The sequence below is a fragment of the Castor canadensis genome, chromosome 11 (genome assembly GCF_047511655.1).
Source record: "Castor canadensis chromosome 11, mCasCan1.hap1v2, whole genome shotgun sequence".
Taxonomy (NCBI): domain Eukaryota; kingdom Metazoa; phylum Chordata; class Mammalia; order Rodentia; family Castoridae; genus Castor; species Castor canadensis.
The window spans coordinates 70,404,545-70,427,605 of NC_133396.1; the positions used below are offsets into that span (position 1 = coordinate 70,404,545).

Consider the following 23,061-nt stretch of genomic DNA (forward strand, 5'->3'; position numbering starts at 1 on the left):
TTTATTTTTTGAGGATTGAAGTGTCCTTCCCTTCTTCTTCTCCTCATCACTCCAATTAGTGCTGTGCAACTATGTTCTTGATTGGCTATTTGGTTGTTTTAATTGCCTGTTTTCTATCCCTAGATTTAATTTTTGTGTTGTGACTGACTTCTTTGTTAGGTAGGTTGATGTGTTATTTCTGTCCCTGGCCTGGAGGTGTAAATTATCAATATCAAATTAACAGGATCAATGCCAGACCTGTTGTTTACCTATGTATAGAATACCCCTTGGTAATAATATCAATAAATAGTGTGAGTTGGAGAGGGTTAATGGTTGTTTGGCTAGCAATAGAAACTTGTGTAAAATCATGACACTAAGAGGTGGGGAAAAAGGGGTGGGTGTGCAAGGAAGAAGTATGAGGCTACTGGATTTTGTGTCCCTTGTGTGTGCTTAGGTGTATTTCTACTGTAGTAGTGGAGGTGTCTTATGTCAATGCTTGCATGGTGTTTTGTGTGTATGATTGGTACAGTAGGCTAGTCAGCAAGTGGTGGGTGTATAGGACTAAGGGGTAGCGTGGTGAGAGGTTGGGGAAGGGTAGTAGTGAGAGGTGAAGACAGGCAGAGTGAGTAGATGGGAAGGGGCAGAAAGAGTAGTTGGAAGGGAGAGCAATGGATTGTAGCACAAGAAATGGAGGGAAAGTGAAGCAGGTAAGAAAAGGGATAAGAAAATATTGATGGTGGAATTAATAAGACAGAAAAAAAAAACCCAGGTAAGCAATAAAAAAAGTTTGGTCTGCTTGGTAAGAGTTCTGGATTTACTCTTTTGGTGTCCAATCCTGGTGTTGGCACTTGGTATTCTGGGCTTTGTGGGTAACAGTGCTGCCCCTCTTGTTGGACAGCTTTGGGTGGAAACAGCTGGAGTGTTTTTTTCTCATTATTTTTTTATTTCCTTGGTTTTGTGGGCTGTCTATTGCAAGCAGGAGGTTTGAAGTGGTCTCACCAGGTGACTGGCTCATGAGCAGTATTTGGTTCCTTTTGTCTACCTGGCAGGTTGCAAGTGGGACCTGAGATAATTCACTGCCAGTGTGTGTAAGGTGGTCAGATCTGATGTTTTTGCTAGGCAGAGGCTGCATTACCCTACAGCTGCAAATCTGGCTAGTCAGCTCTTCCACCAGTAAGGTGGGGCAATTCAGTTTTGAGTACCACTCTCAGTCCCATGAGACTATCTCAGCCATACAACACAGACCTGCTTTTTTTTTTTTTTCATTTTTCTTTTATTATTCATATGTGCATACAAGGCTTGGTTCATTTCTCCCCCCTGCCCCCACCCCCTCCCTTACCACCCACTCCGCCCCCTCCCTCTCCCCCCCACCCCCTCAATACCCAGCAGAAACTATTTTGCCCTTATCTCTAATTTTGTTGTAGAGAGAGTATAAGCAATAATAGGAAGGAACAAGGGGTTTTGCTGGTTGAGATAAGGATAGCTATACAGAGCATTGACTCACATTGATTTCCTGTGCATGGGTGTTACCTTCTAGGTTAATTCTTTTTGATCTAACCTTTTCTCTAGTACCTGTTCCCCTTTTCCTATTGGCCTCAGTTGCTTTAAGGTATCTGCTAACACAGACCTGCTTTAAGAGGGTGGCTTGTTGCCCCACCTCTGCTCTCAGCCTTTGTTACTCTTACTGCCTTGCCTTTGTTCACTAAGTGTTTGGCTGCTTTCCCCAGCCCTGTTCTCTGGGACAAGTTTAGCATTCCACTCTACCCCTGATGTCAGTACTAGATTACATTTTGCTGTTTATGCTTTTCAGTTTTGTTGGAGTAGGGTAGTTCAATCTGCCCAGGGGATGTGCTGGTTTGTTTCCAGGGGATGGGTAAGGAGGTCGCATGTGGTGTGTGTTGCTCACCTGTTGAGTCTGCAGGTTCAGGTGGGCAGCTTTAAAACTGACCAGCAGGGTGAACTGGCCTGCTGATTTTCTCAAGGTAGTTACTTCCTGGGACTGGGTTCAGTATGTCAGGACATAGGGAGGCTTTCCAAGGTTTAGTGGTCCAGGAACTCTCAGAGTTTGATTCTGGTTGATGCTCTATCTTCTGCTTATTGAAAGAGAAAAAAAAGGGAGAAAGAGCCAGGGGTCTTTCTTTTCCCAGAGAAGACACGTGTTATTTGCTGTGCTCCATCAGGATTTTCCCATCTGTTTGGGGCAATGAAAGGCTATTTTAAGGGTCAGTCCTTGAATTTTATGTGCACCTAATATGTTTGCAGTTATTTTGGTTAAAATCAATCAGAACTACCCAAGTGCAGCTCCCACTTCTCAAGGTGGATTCTGGAGTCTTGGAAATTAGGAATTCTGATTCCCTACCCTAATGGCCATCATGGATCCTTCAGGAATTTCCTTTTTAATTCATATTCCCCATTGTGTAAAACTTTACTTAGAAGATTCACAAAGTTTGGCACAGGAAACCTACAGTTTTTTGTCAGTATGACTTCAGCAATATTCTCATGTTTGTATGCTGTCTTGGTAACCTTCCTGTACAATGTTTAGCAGTTAGCTGAAGCAACTTCAGTAATTTGTGTCTTTTAAGTAAGAAAGATTTTGTTGCACCTAGACTTCTATGGCATTCTGAGTTGCCACTGTACCTTTGAAAGTTCTAGGAACATACATGTCAATTTCACCTAACTTTTTCCCTGATTGTTAAGGAATGTGGCAAGTCATTTTAAAATGTGTCTTCTCCTGTTTTCTTTATTTTTCAAATAGATTTTATGACAGAGTTATTCCAATAGTTTCATGAACTCTTCTCAGTATATTATTGTTAGTTCCAACTTACTTCTTTTTACTTCTGGCATCACACCATAATTTATAAGTTATAAAGCTCAAAGTGTTTTTTCTTCATATTTGTTTGTAAAAATACATTAGCACATTTTTTAAAAAAAAATTAATGTCCTAGGCCAGTTACATCCAGATGTTGGGACGTGTGTTTGCTTCTTGGGAGATTTTTCTATGAGTTTGCCAAATACAGAAAATTACAGTTTATTATTTATTCAAAATTATGGTAGCATATAATAGTTGTATGGGAGATACATTGGGATATTTACATATGTGCTTGCCATATATCTGAGTTAGATTTACCCCCTCTGTCATTTTACTTCTTTTCCCTTCCACCCTTCTTCGAATAATTTTAACAGATTTCATTCTATGTTCATATATGAATACAAAATGCATCCACCGTATTCATCCTTATTCAACCTTTCCTTGTACCTATCCTTTCTCAGACCCCCAGAAAGGAACTATTTTACCCTCGGGCCATTAAATTTTTAAAGCGTATACTCATTTTGCCTTGGTAATTCAGGTCTCTGTATATCGTGCTTTAATCAAATTATGCCCAGCTTGCTGTTTCTCTATCACCATGCTCCTCTAGTGTTCAACAGCTTACATTACAATACATTGTATTATTTTCATATATAGATGAGCTGTTTCAATATTTTTCAATCTCTAACATTTTCTTTCCCTCTATCACCTCCAGTAGTCACTTCAGACAGACTAATAAAATTTTGTTCTCTTACTGTATATATATATATATATATACACATATATATGTACATATATATATAATCATATATGTATCTATATATACATTTAACTTATAGGTTTAGCTTCCACATATGAGGAAAAACATATGACCTTTGCCATTGATACTGGCTTACTTTGTTAAACATCACATTCTCAGTACCATCTATTTACCTGCAAACAACATAATTTCAATTTTCTTTAAGGATTAATAAAAATGTGTTATTGTATTCTGTTAATAAGAACATTTAGAGGATTTTTGCATCTATGTTCATTAGGGTATTGGTCTACAACTTCTGTTTTTGATGCATCTGTATGTGACTTTGGTATCAGGGTAATACTGTCTTCACAGAATGCGATTTTTAGCATCCCTTCATTTTGTACTTTATGGAATGATCTGAGGAGCACTGGTATTAGTTATGTTTTAAGAATCTGGTAAAATTTAGCAGTGAATCAATCAGGACCTGGATTTTTCTTTGTTGAGAGGTACTTTATAACTGTCTCAATCTCATCACTTGCTATATATCTGTCTACATTTTTAATGACTTCTTGGTTCAATTTCAATGAGTCATATGTGTCAAGAAATTGATCCATTTCTTCTTCATTTTTCAGTTTGTTGGAGTATAGTTTTAAAAATATCCCCACATGATCTTCTGAATTTTATTGGTTTGTTGTAATATGTCCTTTTTCATCTCCCATTTTATTATTTTGGGTTTTCTCCTTTCTTCTTTTAGTTACTTTGGCTAGAGGTTTGGCAACCTTGTTTTTTTTTTTTTTTCCTCAAAGAATCAGCTTTTTGTTTCATGGATTCATTGTATTTATTTTTTTTGTCTGCACTAATTTTTGTAATCTCTTTCTGTTCATTACTTTTTGGGTTGGCTTGCTCTCATTTTTTGTAGAGGTTGAGATAAATCATCATATTATTTACCTCATAGCTCATAGCTCATAGCTATGATCCTCTCTTTTAAGACTGCCTTTGCTGTGTTTGACAGGTTCTGGTAAGTGGTGTCCTCATTTTCATTTGATTTTAGGAATTTCTTAATTTCTTTCCTACTGTCTTCAATGACACATTGATTTTTCAAAATTGTGTTGTTCAGTTTCCATATGTTTGAATGGTTTTGGTGATTTTCCTTGCTATTGATTCCTAATTTTATTCCATTATCATCTGTTAGGATACAGGGGATTATTTCAAATATTTTGTATTTTTTGTGGTTTGTTTTATAACCTAGGATGTGGACTATTTTGGAGAAAGTTCCATGGGCTGCTGAGAAATGTGTAATCTGCTGTCATCGGATGAAATACTCTAACAATGTCACCCATAGAATTGTTTAGTTCTAAGATTTCTTTGTTGATTTTTTTGTCTGGATGTTCTGTCTATTGAAGACAGTGGGATGTCAAGATCTCCCACAACTATTGTGTCTAGTCTTATCTGTTTCTTTAAGCTCAGAAGTGTTTGTTTTATGAACTTGGGGGTACTGATGTTCAATACATATATATTTAGAGTTGTATCTTCTTGCTGGATTGTTTCCTTTATTGTCTGTAATGATCTTTATCTATTCTGACTGATTTTTGCATAAAATCTTCTTTGTTTGATATGAGACTAGCTATCCCTCCTTGCTTTTAGCTTCTGCATGTCTGGTAAATCTTTTTCCAAATTTTTACAGTTTTTAGAGTTTTCTTGATTGATTTTCTACCACTGGACCTGAGTTTTGGTAATGAAGTGGAAAGCAAGATGTGCTTTAAAAAATTCAACTTCATAAGTAAGAATCATATTTTGAGGTTTAGACCTATCTTCTTAAATTATAATGGTACTGGTGGAGGTTCATCTTCACTCACAGTCTTCTCTGATATGACAGCTTTCTTGGGGTATATCAAAATCCCAAACTCAGCAATGAAAGGCCAACCGATGAAGAAGGGATAAGAAAAGTTTTGTTCTGTGGTATGTTATGTTTATGAGTATTGGCTGGGGGCCTCCACAGGAGCAGTCCCTGAAGTAGCTGTTGACTTGGATCGGGATTTACAATGTCACATAATGGGTCTTTTAAACTATATAACTCTTTGAAGATGAACATGAAGTACTTACTCATTTAAAGTGAATATTGAGTTACTGTGTGATTATCATACAGTGCAATGGTTAAGAACACAATTCTGGGGTTCAGATCTATATTCTACACCTCAGCAGGAAGATAGCTTTGAGCAAGTCACTTGTTAATTGCATCATCTGTATAATTAGTGTCCCACAATACTATGAAAATTGAAAGGGAGTATGTTGGCTCTCTTTTTATCTCAGCTTTCTGCAAACCTGGACACCAGTGAGCACTATGATGGAGGCATTTAAGGAGTAGTATGGAGGCTCATTTTAAAACCTCCAACAGACTCTGGGGCTGGCTTCCTGCAAGAAGGTCCCATCTGAGCCTAGTGTGGAGGGAGAGTAGGAGAGCAGCTGGTTTCAAGAAGAACCTAAAGGATCAAAGATTTGGAAATGTGAAACATCTGGCTGTGGTGAGGAACAGCTGACATTTTGCATCCCTTTGGAGTCAGTGCAAGGCCAGAAGTGGTGAGATGGGCTGGGGCTTGAGCTGCCCATTGTCTGCTCTGCAGATTGGGCTTTGCGCAGGAGAGGGTGGGAAGACACACGTGGGTTTTTCTCATGTTAATGAGCAGTCATGCTCATGTTTTAAAACTTCAGTGGCACCATGATTATGGAGATTGTTTAATTGGTAACTGTTGTTAAAGCACACATAAGCAATGATTGGGCTTTGAAAATGTAGCAGTTAGGGAAGAAGAAACAGATTGAAGAAATACTTAGGAGGGTAAGTTAGTAGGGCTCAGTAAATGCTTTTGGTGTAGAGAGTGAAAGCTGGCTCAAGGCTTTTAGCCTGGGTTCCTGGGAAGAATTTAGGAACACGTAGGGGTTAAGGCCATAAGTAGGTGAGCTTGTCTAGAAGTTTGTAGAGTAAAAACTTGGGACCAAGTGTGGGATTCTGGTGACAGTAGTGTCTTAAGGGCTTTTTGGAAAGAAACCGGAGGGTACCTTAAGTCGTAAAATTCACTGGGATTTACAGGGCAACAATAATTGGTAGGACACCAATTATTTCAAATCCCCAATGCTAAATGATGAGATAAAAAACACAAATTTGGTTTTGATACAAAGAAGAAAGGTCCAGGCTTGGAGCATGGCTGAAGTGGTAGAGCACTTGCCTAGTAAGTCTAAGACCCTGGCTCAAACTCCAGTGCCACCAAAATAAAAAAAAATTAAATGCAAAATAACAGCCTTCTCTTTTTAGTGGAGTTGACAAAGAGGTGGAAGTAGAGGAAATGATGGTGCTTTATTTAAAGGAACACAATGATGACTTCCAGAGCTTGCAACCTTTTGATGAAAACTAACCAGGGGTTTAATTTATTGTACAATTTACAGTATATCATAAAATTAGATGCACCTCACACATCAACTAATCTCCTTGTTGTGCTCTCCTTAAGTACTCTATATTTATGATGAATTCAAATAGAATTATAATAGATGTATTTTTCTGAATAACAGACTCTTCCATATTTTTTTGGCATATCATGTTGATAAAGTGGATGTCACTGGACCTCATATGTATATGTGCAGATTAACTCCTCTTCCCAAATCAGAAATGACATCTATCATTACCTTTCCTATTACTTACCATGTTTCTAGTTAAAGGGACCTTAGTGTTATATGTGTTCATGTGGTGCTTCTATAGACACTGGTAACTAGGATGATACCCAATGAAAGGTCTTTTTTAGCTCAGTAGAAATGAAAACATAGGGACTCAGGGGCATAGATCAGTGGGAGAGAACATGGTTAGTATTCATGAGGCTCTGGGTTAATTTCCTGGCATACCTGCCTCCAAAAAATAAAAAACCCTTATAAGGCCAGAGAAAACAAAGTAGATTCTTAAGAGTTTTGCATTTGCTAATAGGAAGATAATTTCAAACATAGACACAAGAAAGAAAAATGAACCTCTTCTTTTCTGACATGGAGGCAATGCACATTATTTCATTTGTACTTTAGGTGACTGAACCAAAATTATTTGTTGCAATTACAAGTACTTTGCACATGTGTAAGGGTTCATTGCTCACTACCAATATAATTTGAATTTTTGTTTTTGTTCTTCAGTGATACAAAATGTGGTAAAACTGTTGAAACTTCTTGTAGGGTTTCCATCCTTAACCAAACCTTGGGAAGTTCATGGCCTTTGTTCTCAAGATAGAAAACTAAAATAGAAATCAAGATCCAGAAACAAAATATACCTTTCCTCTAGTTTTATGCACTTCCTTTCATACTGGAATAAGAGATCCTTAACAGTTTCTTCTTTATCTAATCAAGGCAAAGGAAAAGACACAATGATGAGTACATTCCAAAATTTAGGTATTAACTTTGTTGTGACCTATTCATGTTTTCTAGTTTTAAAAGATACCTTAAATGCTAATTTTATAGTTTAAGTTTGTAATAGCCATAAGTAGGAGAATTTTGGAAAATGCTAATTGTATATTACTATAAAATGTTTACAATGCATTTGGCCATACAGGTAGGGATTATCATCAAAATACTCCTGATTATTTTTACAAATAAGGATAAAGTTACTGGGTTTGAACTATTCTGATGCCCAATCACTGATGTGATTCTTCCCACCTATGAAAGAGCAGCTTTGTTGAATAGGCATTTGGCTGGTAATTTATAGATGAGATTTCTATCATTTGGGTTGTTCTGATAATTTGAATCGTTACTTTCATCTCCAGGACCTGCAGTGCTGGAGAAACTTTATTGTTTATCACTTCACTGACCCAGGCATTTCTGTTAACCCAGGCCATTCTGCCCCGCTCCTTTGTTTCAGGCATTCTTCCAGGAAAACCAGCTTGGATATCACCAAACCAAGTTGCTGCATATGGTCTAACTTTTCCTCACCCAAGGACTGTTCAAGGGAATCCTGAGGCCTTGCTTCTCTCTGGTCTTTCCTTAACCTGCTATTTCTCACAGTCCTGCTCCTTTCTTCTCCAGTATCCAGTCGCCCTCTCAGCCTTGATCAGCTTCTTTCTTTCTTTTACTGGTATTTTCATTGCAGCATAGTTTCTAAGCAAGTGCAAGATCACAGCCTGCTCCCTCTTGTGGTCTTTGTTACTTGTAAAGTTGAGCTGATTCACAGATGCTAAGCATGTCATTCAATGTCAGCATTGACTTCTTTACTGCTACAAACAGAGTGTCCTCCTGGTGGCCTACTGAGGATATTGGTTGATGGCAGCTAGGAAAAAGTCACTAATGTTCTAGAACTCATACTTTTCTTTTGGGGTTTTAGTAACAGCAAACCTGTTTTTATTTGCCAACTCTTTAGTTACCTCTGCAGTTTTATTTCTCCTTTCTTAAGCTTCAGCACCTGTCTTCATGACCAATTCCTTGAATCCTGGTTCTTGTGTCTGTAGGGATTCCCTTTGACTTCTTGCCTTGCTGGCTTTTTCCACTCACTGGAAATTCCTTCCTAGTTTTATGAAGAGTGGATGTGTTGCATCCATTGTACTTCCACCTTTTCTCCATGGACTCACAGACATTGAAGTGTGCAGGAGAGGACTGGCAGAGGGGCTTAAGTGGTAGAACACTACTAGCATTTCCTTGTTACCTTTATGAGGAGCAGATATATTCCATTCATCATGCCTTAAACCTTTCAACAGGTTAAGTATTGCCATTGTAGGGTGTAAGAGAACAGATTCTTGTTAATATGGCCCAATAACGTCTACATCAAAAGCCATGAGATTGAAGAATAACCCGCAGATGTCATGACCCAGGTGAAAATAGAGATATAGCTTGAACCAGCAGCAAGCTAAGCAGGATGAAGCTCAGAAGGAATACTTATAGGCATGGTGGGAAAATAGCCTTTCCCAGCTCTCTCCAAAGAGGATCCTCAAATTGTAAAATGGGAGTCTTTTCCTTAAAGCTGCTTCATTTTTCCAAAGAGCACTCCTTCTTCAAACCCAATGTAAAAAATGTAGTGTATGGGAGGCACATGGGCTGGGGGCTCAGCCTTCCTTTTGCAGACTTTCATTGCTCACCCCTCCCTCCAACCCAGGATGATGTTCTTCCATTTCTCCAAGAATAAGGCTCGAGCTTCCTTGTGGTAAATATAATCTACCTGTGTGTGGAGTGGCACAAACTGTAGGCTCACTTGCAATGCTCACTTACAGTTCTCTGCTTTATACACACTGTGTCAGAGTACTGAACCTGTGTCCAAAATTATGGCAGGCCCTGGCTCTGTACCCTCAGAAAGCTTGCATTTTGTGTAGGAGTGTGGAGTACCTCTACATCAAGCTTTCTATTCCCTAAATATGTCTTCAGCCTGGACAGGTAGCTTAGCACTAGAGCACTTGCAGAGCTTGTGAAAGGACCTGGATTTGGGCCCCATAACATAAATTAAATGACCGAATGAATGAATGAATAATGTCTCTGTTTTTTTATTGCAAGGGTTTGCCTGTGATTCTCTCTGTTGTGGATTCATACATTAGCTTTTAATCTCTTCGTCATCCTTTATTGGTGTTTGGGATGTCAGAAAAATGCATTTCATGTATGTAGTATGCCATCTTTACCTAAAATTCTCACACTGATTTATAAGATTAAGGATTTGAACTAGTGGACTTGGGCAAAAATGAAAAATGAAATTCAGAGTAAGATAAGCCAGATATGGATTTACATTGTTAACTTTTGCCATAGCTACTCTTATATATTTTAAGTTTGGCTTAAAAGTTTCTCCATATATAGTGAACTCTAACCTAACCCAATACGTTAGCTCAGTAACCTTTTCTATAACAAGTAGCTGAACCCCAGCCAGTCACAAGCTGCAAACTGTACAAACCATGTTCAAATAAGATAGACATAAGTTGTAACTACTCAGGCTGCACTGTACCTCATTTCCCTTTTCTAGAGGGCACTTCTTTTCCCTGGCTACAAATATAAATGGTCCATTTGGTAGAATGGTATCCTGAAACATTTTTGATTTAGATAGCTGCTCAATTTTAGAATAATAAATGAAGCTATGATTCATAAAGAAGATCTGTTGTAATTTTGTTTTTTTAAAAAAGAAATTTATTTTTCTGGAGACTGCACATGTTGGGAATTCAGTACAATTATTCCCTCCACCACTGGCTCACTACTTGTGGCGATCATCTTCTCCCAAGCTCCACATTTTAGCCTTGTACAGAGTGATGTCATTGTAGACCCTGAAATGGTTCATTCTGCGGTCATTGCGTTCTGGGTTGACCTAGAGAGAAAGTTCAGGATCAGAAAGAAGTCTGTCTAGAAGGGAGATAACATGGGTTTGAGTCAGATGAACTTGGGCTTGAATCAAACCTACTCTCCTGATGTATGGCAGCAGGTACTTTTCCTTGCTAAACCCTGCTTGTGACATGGAGATGTCAACACCTATATCAAAAGTCATAAGATTGAAGGAGAATAACTTATGCAAAGCTGAGGTATTTCCCACTGCCAAAATTTGAGGCCTCACCTGAGGACCCCACCACTAGAAGTAAGCTCCTAATGGGGAGGTGCTGCATCTGTCTTAGTGTAGCCCCAGCTCCTAATACAGTATCCAGCACATTCTAGGTGTTCAATACATATTTGTTGACAGAGAGAATGAGTTTTTTGAAGGACCAACAAAGAGCCCTGAGTACTGAGTGAAAGTGAATACTCTGACTCACAGATGTTACAGAAACTACATTGGTAGTTTTTAAATTTTGTAATTGGAAGCTTATTAATAAACTTATAAAGAGTATTTAAAAAGAGAACTGTTTAGAAGTAAAAAGTGATATGACAATGAAAAAGTACATAATAACATGGTAACTATCATAAAATTTCACAATAAAATAAACATTATCAAGAAAATCACCAAAGATTTAACGAGCAGACATGTGCAGTGGGTATCACCTGTTATGAGTACTTGGGAGACAGAAATATAAAGATCACCATTCCAGGCTAGCCAGCCTAAAAAGTTAGTGAGACCCTAATTCAAGGAACAAATGAGGTATGGTGGCCTATGCCTATAATCCCAGTTATGCAAGAGGCAGAGGTAGGAGGACTACAGTCACAGGACAGCCCTAGGAAAATAACTAAAACAAAAATGGGTTGGAGTACACTGGAAGATTAAATGATATATTTTCAGCCAATGTTTTCAGGAGGCATTAGGTTGAGAGGTGCTCATGGAGCATGGAGGTCCATAATAAGTTTGGGGTAGTCCTGTTAGGAAGCAAAGATGTTTCTTTAAGTGTAAATCAAGTATACCTGCCTCTAACCACATCAGTGGATCTCTAGTTTAATGCCTTTTATGGTTGGTTCTACAACATCTGGTTCTAATGGTTTTTGTGGGGGGGTGCCTCCTTACTATGTCATCAATGTCATCTGATGCCATCATCTTCAAAGTTGTAATAATGAATAAGCATGGAGTACTTCTAGACCCCTTACAACTGGACAAATATGGTATTTTTATCTGCAAGGCCTAGAAGGTTGTGATCAGGACAGGCTTGAGCAGTCAGTCACCCTTATCCTTCCTGTTGTATGTGATGAAGTTGCCATGAAATGTCCTAGAAGGTCAAATATGCAATATTTCTATGTTCTTAATTTTCACCCATAGGTGCCAGATGTTTACCCTTTTAGAGAAAGGAGAAATGAGTTAAATGACTTGTGGTTTGTAATATTGTTCTAAATTTCCCAATAACTTAATTTACCTCATTTCTATCTTTACCTCAACTTCTTTTCCTGCCCAATCCTCCTCACTTGACAAAGAGTCTCTCATTGACCAAGTGTTTCTCAGGCTAATAAAACTCCTTCTAGGCCAGTTTAATCAGAACTACCCACCATCAACTTCTGATCACTCTCAGTATTTGATCAAGATCTTCATTCTCTGCTATCCCTCAGTGAAGTCTGACCACCCTGCCATGTTTTCAGCAAGAACATTGTTAGGTCAGGTTAGTCAGAATCCTTCTTAGTCATGATGCTTCCTTGTTAGTAATTTTTCATCTATTGAACCCCAACGCCTTGATCTTTCTGCACAAATTCCCATTTCTTCATGCTGTGTTTAGAGCTGAGCCCAATTTTTTCCCCAACTGAAAAATCCCATTCTGGTACATATATCTATGGGAATAGTCCCCTATTTGAATAAAATCTTCCTTGTGCTCTTTGATCCATTCTCCATTTTCAGTTAAAGCCATTAATTGATTTTTTCAGTATCCTTCCATCACATTCACTCAGTTAGACCTCATACCTCTTCTCATTTTTCCCTGGTGGTGGTCACTATTTATTAAGCTCTCTAGCCATGCTTCTCTCATTCTGGACTGAGTCCTTTTCCGTGTAGGTCCTTGGGCTCTGCTGGTATCCTCTCCCTTTCTCTTGCAGTTTCCTTTCTCCCAGGCCACTCCTGATGTCTAAAGAGGAGCCATTGCAAATAAGCAGCTTCTCAATGGCAAAACCTGGACTTACTGAGCCTTTTACTCAAATCTCCATGAAGTAATCTTGCAACTGAGCCACATATACAAAACTAGAGTTGTATTATGGATGAGAAGCCAAGCTCCTGGAGTAGTAGTGGATCTCAGGGTACAGAGAATTCTTGGGAAGAGCAGACACTTGAAAGTTATTCAGTGGTTAAAGGCAAAGGACATCAAACCAAGGGACCATGATTAGCACCTGTTTAGATCTAAGCTGGGCTCTGTATCCTCCTTTCTTTTCTTCCCCATCAGCATCATAGTAACCCAGTTCACATTTATTGAGCATTTAATATATGTCAAACACTTCTAGGCTACAAATATTATTTAATTTACTCTTTCTTATGGTTTGCATGTGAAATATCTTCACAGAAAGGTGAACCCCATCATTGACAGGTGAGTGAATCATGAGGGCTCTAAATTAATCTTTGGATTGGCCCATGGATAGATTAATAATTTGACAGCATCATTGGGAGGTGGTGGGAGGTAGACTTGGTTGCAAGAAGGTGATCACTGGGATAATGCCTTTTAAGGGTGTCTTGTTCCTGGGCCCTACTGGTCTTTCTCTTGTGCCGGGGCACCATGAAGTTGCATCTCTGCTCCATCATGCTCTCTCTACCATGATGTTTTGCCTACATTAGGCCCAAAGTAATGGAGTCAATCCTATTCACTGAAACCTCTAAAACCATGAATCAAAAATAAATCTTTCCTCCTTTTAGTTGTTTTTCCTCAGATATTTGTTATAGCAATGGAAAGCTGACTAAGCACAACAATCCTATTAGATAAATACTATAATATCTTCATTATATGACAAGGAAGCTGAGTTATAAGACAGCTTAGCAACTTACCCAAGGTCACACAACTAGTAAGTTGAAGCCATAATTCAAACCCAGGCAAATCTGGCTCCTGCCTCTGTCCTCTTGCCTAACACCCATGTTTCCACTGTTTTAGTGCCAACTAGGAAGTCATGCTTACCAAGGGCTCTGTGTCCCATCCTATTTCTTGACTTTCTGTCTGAGTCTCTGGGTATTTCTTCCTTGGTTCCTGTGCAGCATGGTGAATGAGATTTAGAAACCTGACTGGAAGATGGGGCATGTGTTAGAAAGGTGTAAGAATTTGGGGTCAGCATGTGTTCTTGTGTCCTTTTCTCTGGCCACACTGTTACTTAGAAGCAGAACATTGGCCTCAGAAGCTTAATACAGCCTCCAGAAAAAACTGTCACATTCTTTACTTATTTTTCAACAAATGCATTGAACACAAACTGCACCAGGCACTGTTCTGGGTCCTGGGCGATGAGCACCAGGCAAGACAGACATAAGCCTTGTCCTCCTGGAGATAGAGGGACATGGGATGCAATATTCAGGTGTGCACATTTCCCAGAAGGTGAAAACAGTGATTCATGATGTGGAGAAAGGGGTAGGCGAAGGGGCATGAGAAGCAAGGGCAGCTATTTTGGATAGGTTGGTGAGAGAAGTCTTCTTTGAATGCCAAGCAGAGGCAGTCCTGGGAAGAAGGAAAGAAAAAGTATACTCTAGGCAGCAAAAACAAAGGCCACAGTGCATGCAGTTCTCAGACCTTGATGGTGTTTCTCATTTTTGTGCCTTATATATAGTGCAGAAGATCCTTCCCAGACTTTTCCACCTGACATGCTCCACCTCAGCCTATGATCACCTTCTCTAAGAAAACTTCCTCGAACTCCACTGCCTGTCAGAGGCACCTCTTTCCTATGCCATCGACACACTTGTGCGATTCCCTATTTGCTTACCTAGGTACTTGCAAGTCTGCTCATTTGTCTACTTCATCAGACTATAAGATCTTACCATCCAGCCCCATACAATTGACTGGCACAGGGTAAGTATGAAAATAATAATAACTAACATTTCCTGAGCACAATGTTCCTTATACTGTTCTAAGAAGTTGCATTATTTTGTTTAATCCTTATAACAACCCTACAAAATAAGCTCAGAGAGGTTAATACCTTACTCAAAGTCACTCAGTTAGTGAATGGCAGCACCAGGATTAAAACTTTAGAAACTGAGCTTGCAATATCTAAATGTTTGAACGAATGTCTAAATGTTTGTTGGCTTGACAATTTATAAGTTGGTATTATGGTTTAATATGTCAGTGTCTTGTGAGCTTGGTTATTATGAATGCAGTTTCAAGGATCAAATATGAGGACCTCATGTTTGTCCAAGTTGACAAAGCCTGGGAGGTCTCTGCAGTCAGTCTGCCTCTCTGTAATAAATCTCATGGTGTTCTTACCATCTTCAGGTTCCTCCAAGTTATCATGCCATGACATGGGCTTTCTGGCAATTGTATGAACTAGAGAAAAACAGCACCACAGTTCATGTTATAATATAATTCTCTGTCCCCTCTAAAGGGATTTGACAAAGTCAAATGAGTCTTTTAGCATATCAAGAATATAGGGAGAGTTTCAGGGGCAGATTTGGAGGGAAGTACAATAGCCTATCAGACAATACAGGACAGAGTGACTAGGTCCCTGTAAAGGCTTTGTGAGTAAGGATAGAGAAAGGAAGATTCAGGTGCTATTTAAAGGTTGGGATTGATTAAGTGGAAAGGAGTTCCACATGTCTTTCACTGAGGAGCAACACAGGAAAGACTGGGTGAGAGAAATGTTAAATTATAAGTAGGATTTGTGACTCCATAAATGTGTGGAATGGGGAGAAGAGCCACTGAGGACACTGCCAGGATTCTCACTAAGGAGAGCGAAGCCTAAGGTGCCTTTTACCGAGACAGGGGGTTCTGGAGTAGGAGAAGGTAAGGGATAGGGTTCAGGTTAGCTTTCCAGTTAGCAAGTTTGATGAACCTGTGAGTTGATCCAGGAAAGGTAGCTGGAGGGTGGTTGGGAATAGAGGTCAGGAGTGCATTTGAGGCCAGTGGCAGTGAGGGGAAGCTGATGTGATAGGACCAGATGAAACCATCAATGAGAGTGCACAGTGATTGCTATGACGGGTCAGGTGGCTTTATTAGGGGAAGGGAGCACTCTGACCAGTGTCCACTACTCCTGAACTTTCTGAAGGGGTCTACAATAAGATTAAAACACACACACACACACACACCTTAGCATATTAAAATAGAACCCAATTACAAACAAAAAAAAATCCCCATTAAAAACCCTGAAAAATATAATTATTTTAAAAGCAAAAGTATAAAAAGCCATTCACCGTTATTCTACACCCAAAATATGCAGTCATGAAGTTGGCTGCACCTTAATGTATCTAGTGTGTCTTCTGTGAGGTGTGGCATGGCCCCTCAAAAGTCACCATTCCACTTTTCCTAGGGCAAGGGGCAAAAATCTTCCATTCTCGTGGTGGCCTGAGGTCCACAGCTCCCAGGGATCCTTCCTCTCTCCCTCCACCTCATGCTCACCGTCACCTTCTATGCCCCTCACCTTTGCTCAGGGGATTTACGTGATACATCGTGTAGAGCTTTTGAGTTCGCAGCTCTCTGAGGTATAGTTCCCGCAAAATCTGGTTCTGATGAACTTCATCCTGGGTCACCTTTTCCTTCTGGTGTCCCGCCATTGCCTTGTTTCTGCTCAGTGCGGTCAGGCTCTCTAAATGCCGTTTAGGCACCTCTGCCAGTCATGAGCCTTCTGAATCTCCAGGTAACCGTGTTCTTTCTGTCTCCAGGCAACAGTGCTCCTTTTGTCTCCAAGCAAGGATTCTCTGCTAGACAGTACCACCCTCCCCTAGGCTGTGCTTACTCAGGCATGCAGCATTGCTACCATCCCTTCCCTGATTAGGGGCTGGATTCACTGGGACTCAACTGGTTACTACAGCCACCCCTGGACTTAAACAGGAACGGTCTCAAAGTCCAATAAAAGACCCACGAAGGTAAAAAATGATGATTACACTTCGTTTTGGCCAATTGTTTCCCTAAAAAGGTGAAGGGAGGAGACAGAAACCTCTCTAACTTGAAAACAAATGCCCAGAATCAAAATCCTGTATGCCTATTTTACACACAAACAACAATAGCAACAAAAATCAGCACCAGCAACAACAAAACCATATTGTGGTTTCACATCTGAAAAATACTATTTATAATATAGACAGAATCACCTTTTGCTATTCTAATTAACTCAATTACTTTGTAATTAATTTATTTTTATTTTTTAATTGTGGAAATATACACATCATATCTAATTTTCCATCTGAGCTAGTTTTGAGTATAGAGATCAGTGTGAAATGTACTCAAGTGTGAACCCCATCTCCAGAACTTTTTCTCACACCTTAGTCTCTCTATCACCCTTCCTCCAGCCCCCTCAAACACCATTTGATTTTCTGTTTCTATGAATTCAACCCCTTTGGATGAGTTATGTAATAGTTTATTTTGATTTATTTTTCTTTTTTATTGGCATATAGTAGTTGTACAGAGGGGTATATCATGATATTTACATATGTGCTTACAATATATCTCAGTTTTATTTACCCTCTCCATCGTTCTCCATCTTCTCCCCTCCCCCTTCCAATAACAATTTCATTCTTCTGTCTTCATTTATGAATACAAAGTACATCCATCATATTCACCCTCATTCAACCTTACCTTATGTTCTACCTCCTCCCACTGGTACCTACTCTGGAAAAGACCTGCCCCTTGCTTCTTAGAGTGTATTTTGATAGTCCAAGGGGGTTTCACCCTGGCATCTTAGACATGTACATATTATGCTTTAATTAGATCAACCCCCATCATTTACTCTTTATTACCCTGCTTCCCCCACCATCTAACAGCTTACAGTGCATTTATATTACATTAGATTCATATATAGATGGAATGTTTCCATATGTTTCATTCTCTAACATTTTCTTTTGCTCTTCTGCCTCCTGTAGTCCCCTAAAACAGACCCACTAATTCAATATTTCTCTCTTTCTCTGTGTGTATATACATACACTATTGAGTGATGACACTATTGAGATGACACTATGATTGGATCTGAGTGCTCTGACTTCCATCAATGGGTCAGTCAATTGATGGATTAATATTTTGATGGCATTATTGAGATGAGATGGGAGCCTTAAGGTGGGGCCTAGTTGGAGGAAGTAGATCACTGGAGGCATGCCTTGAAGTGTTTCTTCTCCTCAGCCACTTCCTCTCTCTTTCTGCCTCCTTTCCATCATGAGGTAGGCAGTGTCTTATACCATGTTCTGACTAACTGTGGGCCCAAGTTAATGGAGGCATTTGACCATGAACTGAAACCTATGCAACCATGAGGCAAAATAAACTTTTCCTCATTTAAGTTGCTTTTCTCAGGTATTTTGCTAACATACCATCTAGTTATAGCAGGGGCCATGTGTGCCCTATATGAGTTCTCAGGGTCACCCTTGCTTGCACTCATTTTAACTTAGGACTGATCATAGGACAACTCCCTTAGATTTCTTATTTCCCTCTCTTCTGTCTTGTCTGTCACTGTGCCTGCAGCTTGCTCTAAGGTTGTAGACCAAGTTCCACAGTGAATCGCTTACAAATGTGCTGGCTGATCAGGAAAGGGAGAAAAGGAACAAACTCTCTGGAAAAATGAAACTGTTAAAGTTATCTCTGACATTTGAAGAGGATTCCAAAGATAGGATAAAGAATAACTACAGACAGTATTAAGATAACCAGGAGCTGGTTATGGAAAGTGGTTTTGTAACTAACCAGAGAAATGGTCCAGACTGAATGCTGGCCTACTAATCTGAAATCCCTATGTTCCCCATGGCAAGCTTGAGGAATACACAGTTCTGGCAATTCTTAACTGTGCCAGTGATAGGAAAACATTTCTCCTGGATGACTTTTGTGAACCATCAGTCTTGCTGGGGGTTGCTGCATAATCAATAGGGACTGGAGAATAGGAAACTAGAAAGAAGGGTGAAGGGGAAGAGGAGTGGCAAAAATGGAAGAGTGACAATAAATGGGAACAAGATAAAGGGGAGTGAGTGGATAGTTTGGAAGGAGCAGAGGAGCTGGACAGGGAGAGCCTTAGGAAACAGTAGTGAGATCAGACAGCATTCATCATAGGAAAGAAACCAGTAAGGCAGAAAGCAGAAAGGGAAGGATTGGATTGGAGAGAAAGCTAAGAGCTGGAAGCCAGAGGAAACAGGGAAAGAAGGAGGGATGGATAATGAGGAATGAAGGAACAGAGAGAAGAGAAAGCTGGAGTGTGATGGGATTTGAGATAGCTTTCTTGTCATATTTTAACAAAGCACTCTGAGCCACTCACATAGGTAAAATGAGTCCAAAGTAGTAACTGAGCTCTTGCCAGACTTGCTGCAATAGTCATCTTGCACATCAACCCATAACTGAATGCCCATGATGAAGTGTGCATACCCCATACACTGGGTTCAATAAATGGGCCTCACCAGCCAGTTTGTGTCCCTATAGCATGACAAATTGTATGCCTATCAACACACTATATCTTTCAGCATATTTCTATGAGTTCTGAGCATAATGCATTCTAGAATGTGAGAACCAAATATGAACTGAGAGACTACCTAATATAGTTTTGCTTTAGAATAGATGGATGCATATAGTATCTTCTATTTTTGGAGATGAAGCCTTGACTTCCTGAAAAATTAGAGACTGACCTAGAGAGGAAGAACCCTTGTCCCAGAATTTGTTTTTGGAATGAGGAGTAGAGGCTGGAAATGCGTTCAGTGTTGGCTTCTTCCCTCCTTTCTAGAATCCTGGGGTTTTGTGGTGGAAACAACCAAACCATTTAAGTTCACACACACAAACAATTCAACATCCAATCACACCAACTTTAGGAAATACAACTGTTTTGAGGGGCTCTGTAAAAATGTAGTTTTTAACTGAAAAAAAAATCCATTTTGTTCATCACATTTCCAATAGGAAAGAAAAGTATCCTAATTAACCCATGGCTTAGTTCTCCTCACCTGATTTTTCCAACAGTCCCTAAATCCCTACAAGGAAGCTATGAGAACACAGAGGGATAGTTCTTCTCATAAACTACTTAGTGACTATTGTTTGACTAAGGAGTCTGGGGAGCTGGGTGGGTGTGGAGGTGGTGGTTACTAAGCATCAACTGTGCTGCTGCTGTTCTATTCTTCTCTTTTTTGATTCATTTATTCACATGGGCATACAATGTTTGGGCCATTTCTACCCCCTACCCCCTGCTTCCCTCACTTCCGGGAAGAACCTGTTCAGCCCTTATCTCTAATTTTGTGGAAAAGAAAACGTAAGCAATAATAAGAAAGACAAAGTGTTTTTGCTAGTTGAGTTAAAGATAGCTATACAGAGAGATTCCTAGCATTGCTTCCATGTACAAATGTGTTACAACCCAAGTTGATTCATCTAAAACTGACCTTTTCACTAGTTCCTGTTCCCCTTCTGATATTGACCTCTATTGCATTAAGGTTTCTGTATAAGTTCCTTTGCAGTGGGGACATCCAACACTTATGTTTTAAGTTCCTTATTTATCCCCATACCTCCCGTATGTGCTCTCCCCTTATCATGACACCCAGTCCAATTACATTGCTGTATTTGCTCTAGATCAAAAGTCCACATATGAGGGAGAATATATGATTTTTGGTCTTCTGAGCCTGGCTAACCGCGCTCAGAATGTGACTGTTCAGCAGTCACATCCATTTACTTGTGAATGGTAAGATTTAATTCTTCATGGCTGAGTAAAATTACATTCTGTATAAATACCACATTTTCTTAATCCGTTTGTCAGAAATGGGGCATTTTGGCTATTTCCATAACTTGGTTGAAAAATGCTGCAGTAAATATGGGTGTGCAGGTGCCTTTGGAGTAACCTGTGTTGCATTCTTTTGGTGTATCCCCAGGAGTGAGATTGCTGGATCATATGGCAGATCTATGTTTAGATTTTTAAGAAGTCTGCAAATTTTTTTCCAGAGTGGTTGTACTAGTTTGCATTCCTGTCAGCAGTGTACAAGCGTTCCTTTTTCACCACATCCTCACCAACACATGCTGTTAGTGGTGTCTTTGATGATGGCTATTCTAACAGGGATGAGGTGTAATCTTAGTGTGGTTTTGATTTGCATTTCCTTTATGTCTAGAGATGGTGAGAACTTTTTCATATGTTTTTTGGTGATTTGAATTTCTTCTTTTGAGAAACTTCTGTATTGTTCAGTTGCCAATTTCTTTACGGACTTATTGATTTTGGGAGAATTTAGTTTTTTAAGTTCCCTGTATATTCTGGTTATTAGTCCTTTGTTTGATGTATAGCTGGCAAATATTTTCTCCCACTCTGTGGGTTGTCTCTTCAGTTTAGAGACCATTTCTTTTGTTGTACAGAAGCTTTTTAATTTTATGAAGTCCCATTTGTCCATCATTTCTTTTAGATGCTGAGCTTCTGGGGTTCTATTGAGGAAGTCCTTGGCTATACCTATTACTTCCCGAGTGTTTCCTGCTCTTTCCTAGACTAACTTCAGAGTTTCGGGTCTGATATTTCAGTCCTTGATCCACTTTTTTGCAGATTGATTACAGTTTTTCACAGATGGATAACCACTTTTCCAACAGCATTTGTTGACAAGGCAGTCTTTTTTCAATCATGTATTTTTATTGCCTTTGTCGAAAATAAGTTGGGCATAGTTGTGTGGATTCATATCTGGGTCCTCTGTTCTGTTGCATTGGTCTTCATGTCTGTACCATGACATTTTTATTGCTATTGCTTTTTAATATAGCTTGAAGTCGGGTATTGTGATACCTCCTGCATTGCTCTTTTTGCTGAATATGGCTGTGTCTTGTGTTTCCAAATGAATTTTAGGGTAGATTTTTCAGTCTCTCTGATGAATGTCATTGGGATTTTGATGGGAATTGCAATAAACATGTACATTGCTTTTGGTAATGTAGCCATTTTTACTATGTTGATTCTGCCTATACATGAGCATGGGAAAACTCTTCACGTTCTGTAGTCTTCCTCGATCTCTTTCTTCAGGGGTTTGTAGTTCTCCTTGTAGAGGTCATTCACATCCTTTGTTAGGTTTACTCCTAGGTATTTGATTTTTTTTTTTGAGGATATTGTAAATGGAATTGTTTTTGTATATTCTTTTGCAGTTTGTTCATTGTTGGTGTATAAAAAAGCTAATGATTTTTGTAAGTTGATTTTGTATCCTGGTAGCTTGCTATAGCTGTTTATCGTGTCTAGGAGCTTTTGGGTAGAGTTTTTTGGGTCTTCAGGTATAGGATCATATTGTCTGCAAATAGGGATATTTTGACAGCTTCTATTTCTATTCCTTTTATTTCTTCTTGTTGCCTTATTGCTCTGGTGAGGAATTCCAATACCATGTTGAATAGGAGTGGGGATAGTGGGCCCCTTTGTCTCATTCTTGATTTTAGAGCAAATGGTTTCAGTTTTTCACCATTTAGTATGATGTTGGCTGTAGGTTTTTCATATATAGTCTTTACAATGTTGAGGCACTTTCTTTCTATTACTACTTTTCTTAGAGCTTTTATCACGAAGTGGTATTGGATCTTGTCAAAGGCTTTTTCTGCGTCTATTGAGATGATCAAGTGGTTTTTGTCTTTGCTTCTATTAATGTGCTGCATTACATTTATAGATTTATGTATGTTGAACAACCCTTTCATCTCTGGGATGAAGCCAACTTGGTTGTGATGAATGATCATTCTGATGTGATGTTGAATTTGGTTTGCCATTATTTTATTGAAGATTTTTGCATCGGTGTTCATTAAGGAGATTGGTCTTTAGTTCTTTTTGGAGGTGTCTTTGTCTGGTTTTGGGATGAGTTAATACTGGCTTTATAATATGAGTTAAGCAGTTTTCCATCCATTTCTATTTCAAGGAACAGTTTAAGGAGGGTTGGTATTAGTTCTTCTTTAAACATAATAATAGAATTCAGCAGAGAGTCCATCAGGTCCTGGACATTTCTTTTTTCTGATACTATTGCTGCTTCAATTTCATTTTGTGCTACAGACCTTTTCAGGTGATTAATGCCTTTTGGTTACATTTTGGATGGTCACAAGTATCTAGAAATATCTATTTTTCTTCAAGATTTTCAAATTTATTAGAATGTAGGTTCTCAAAACAGTCTCTG

At 39.2% G+C, this 23,061-nt stretch overlaps 2 protein-coding genes across 2 annotated transcripts in view; one reads left to right on the forward strand and one right to left on the reverse strand.

Moving 5' to 3' along the window:
* Nucleotides 1–23,061, forward strand: part of LOC109674272 (thyroid receptor-interacting protein 11-like) — a 939,645-nt gene that overhangs the window by 568,230 nt on the left and 348,354 nt on the right.
* On the reverse strand, nt 10,705–16,572 carry Cfap144 (cilia and flagella associated protein 144). The gene is made up of 4 exons (XM_020187441.1): nt 16,440–16,572; nt 15,290–15,349; nt 14,003–14,106; nt 10,705–10,815 (listed from the first exon to the last, which is right to left on the reverse strand). The coding sequence occupies exons 1-4, from the start codon at nt 16,570–16,572 to the stop codon at nt 10,705–10,707; spliced, it is 408 nt and encodes a 135-aa protein (XP_020043030.1).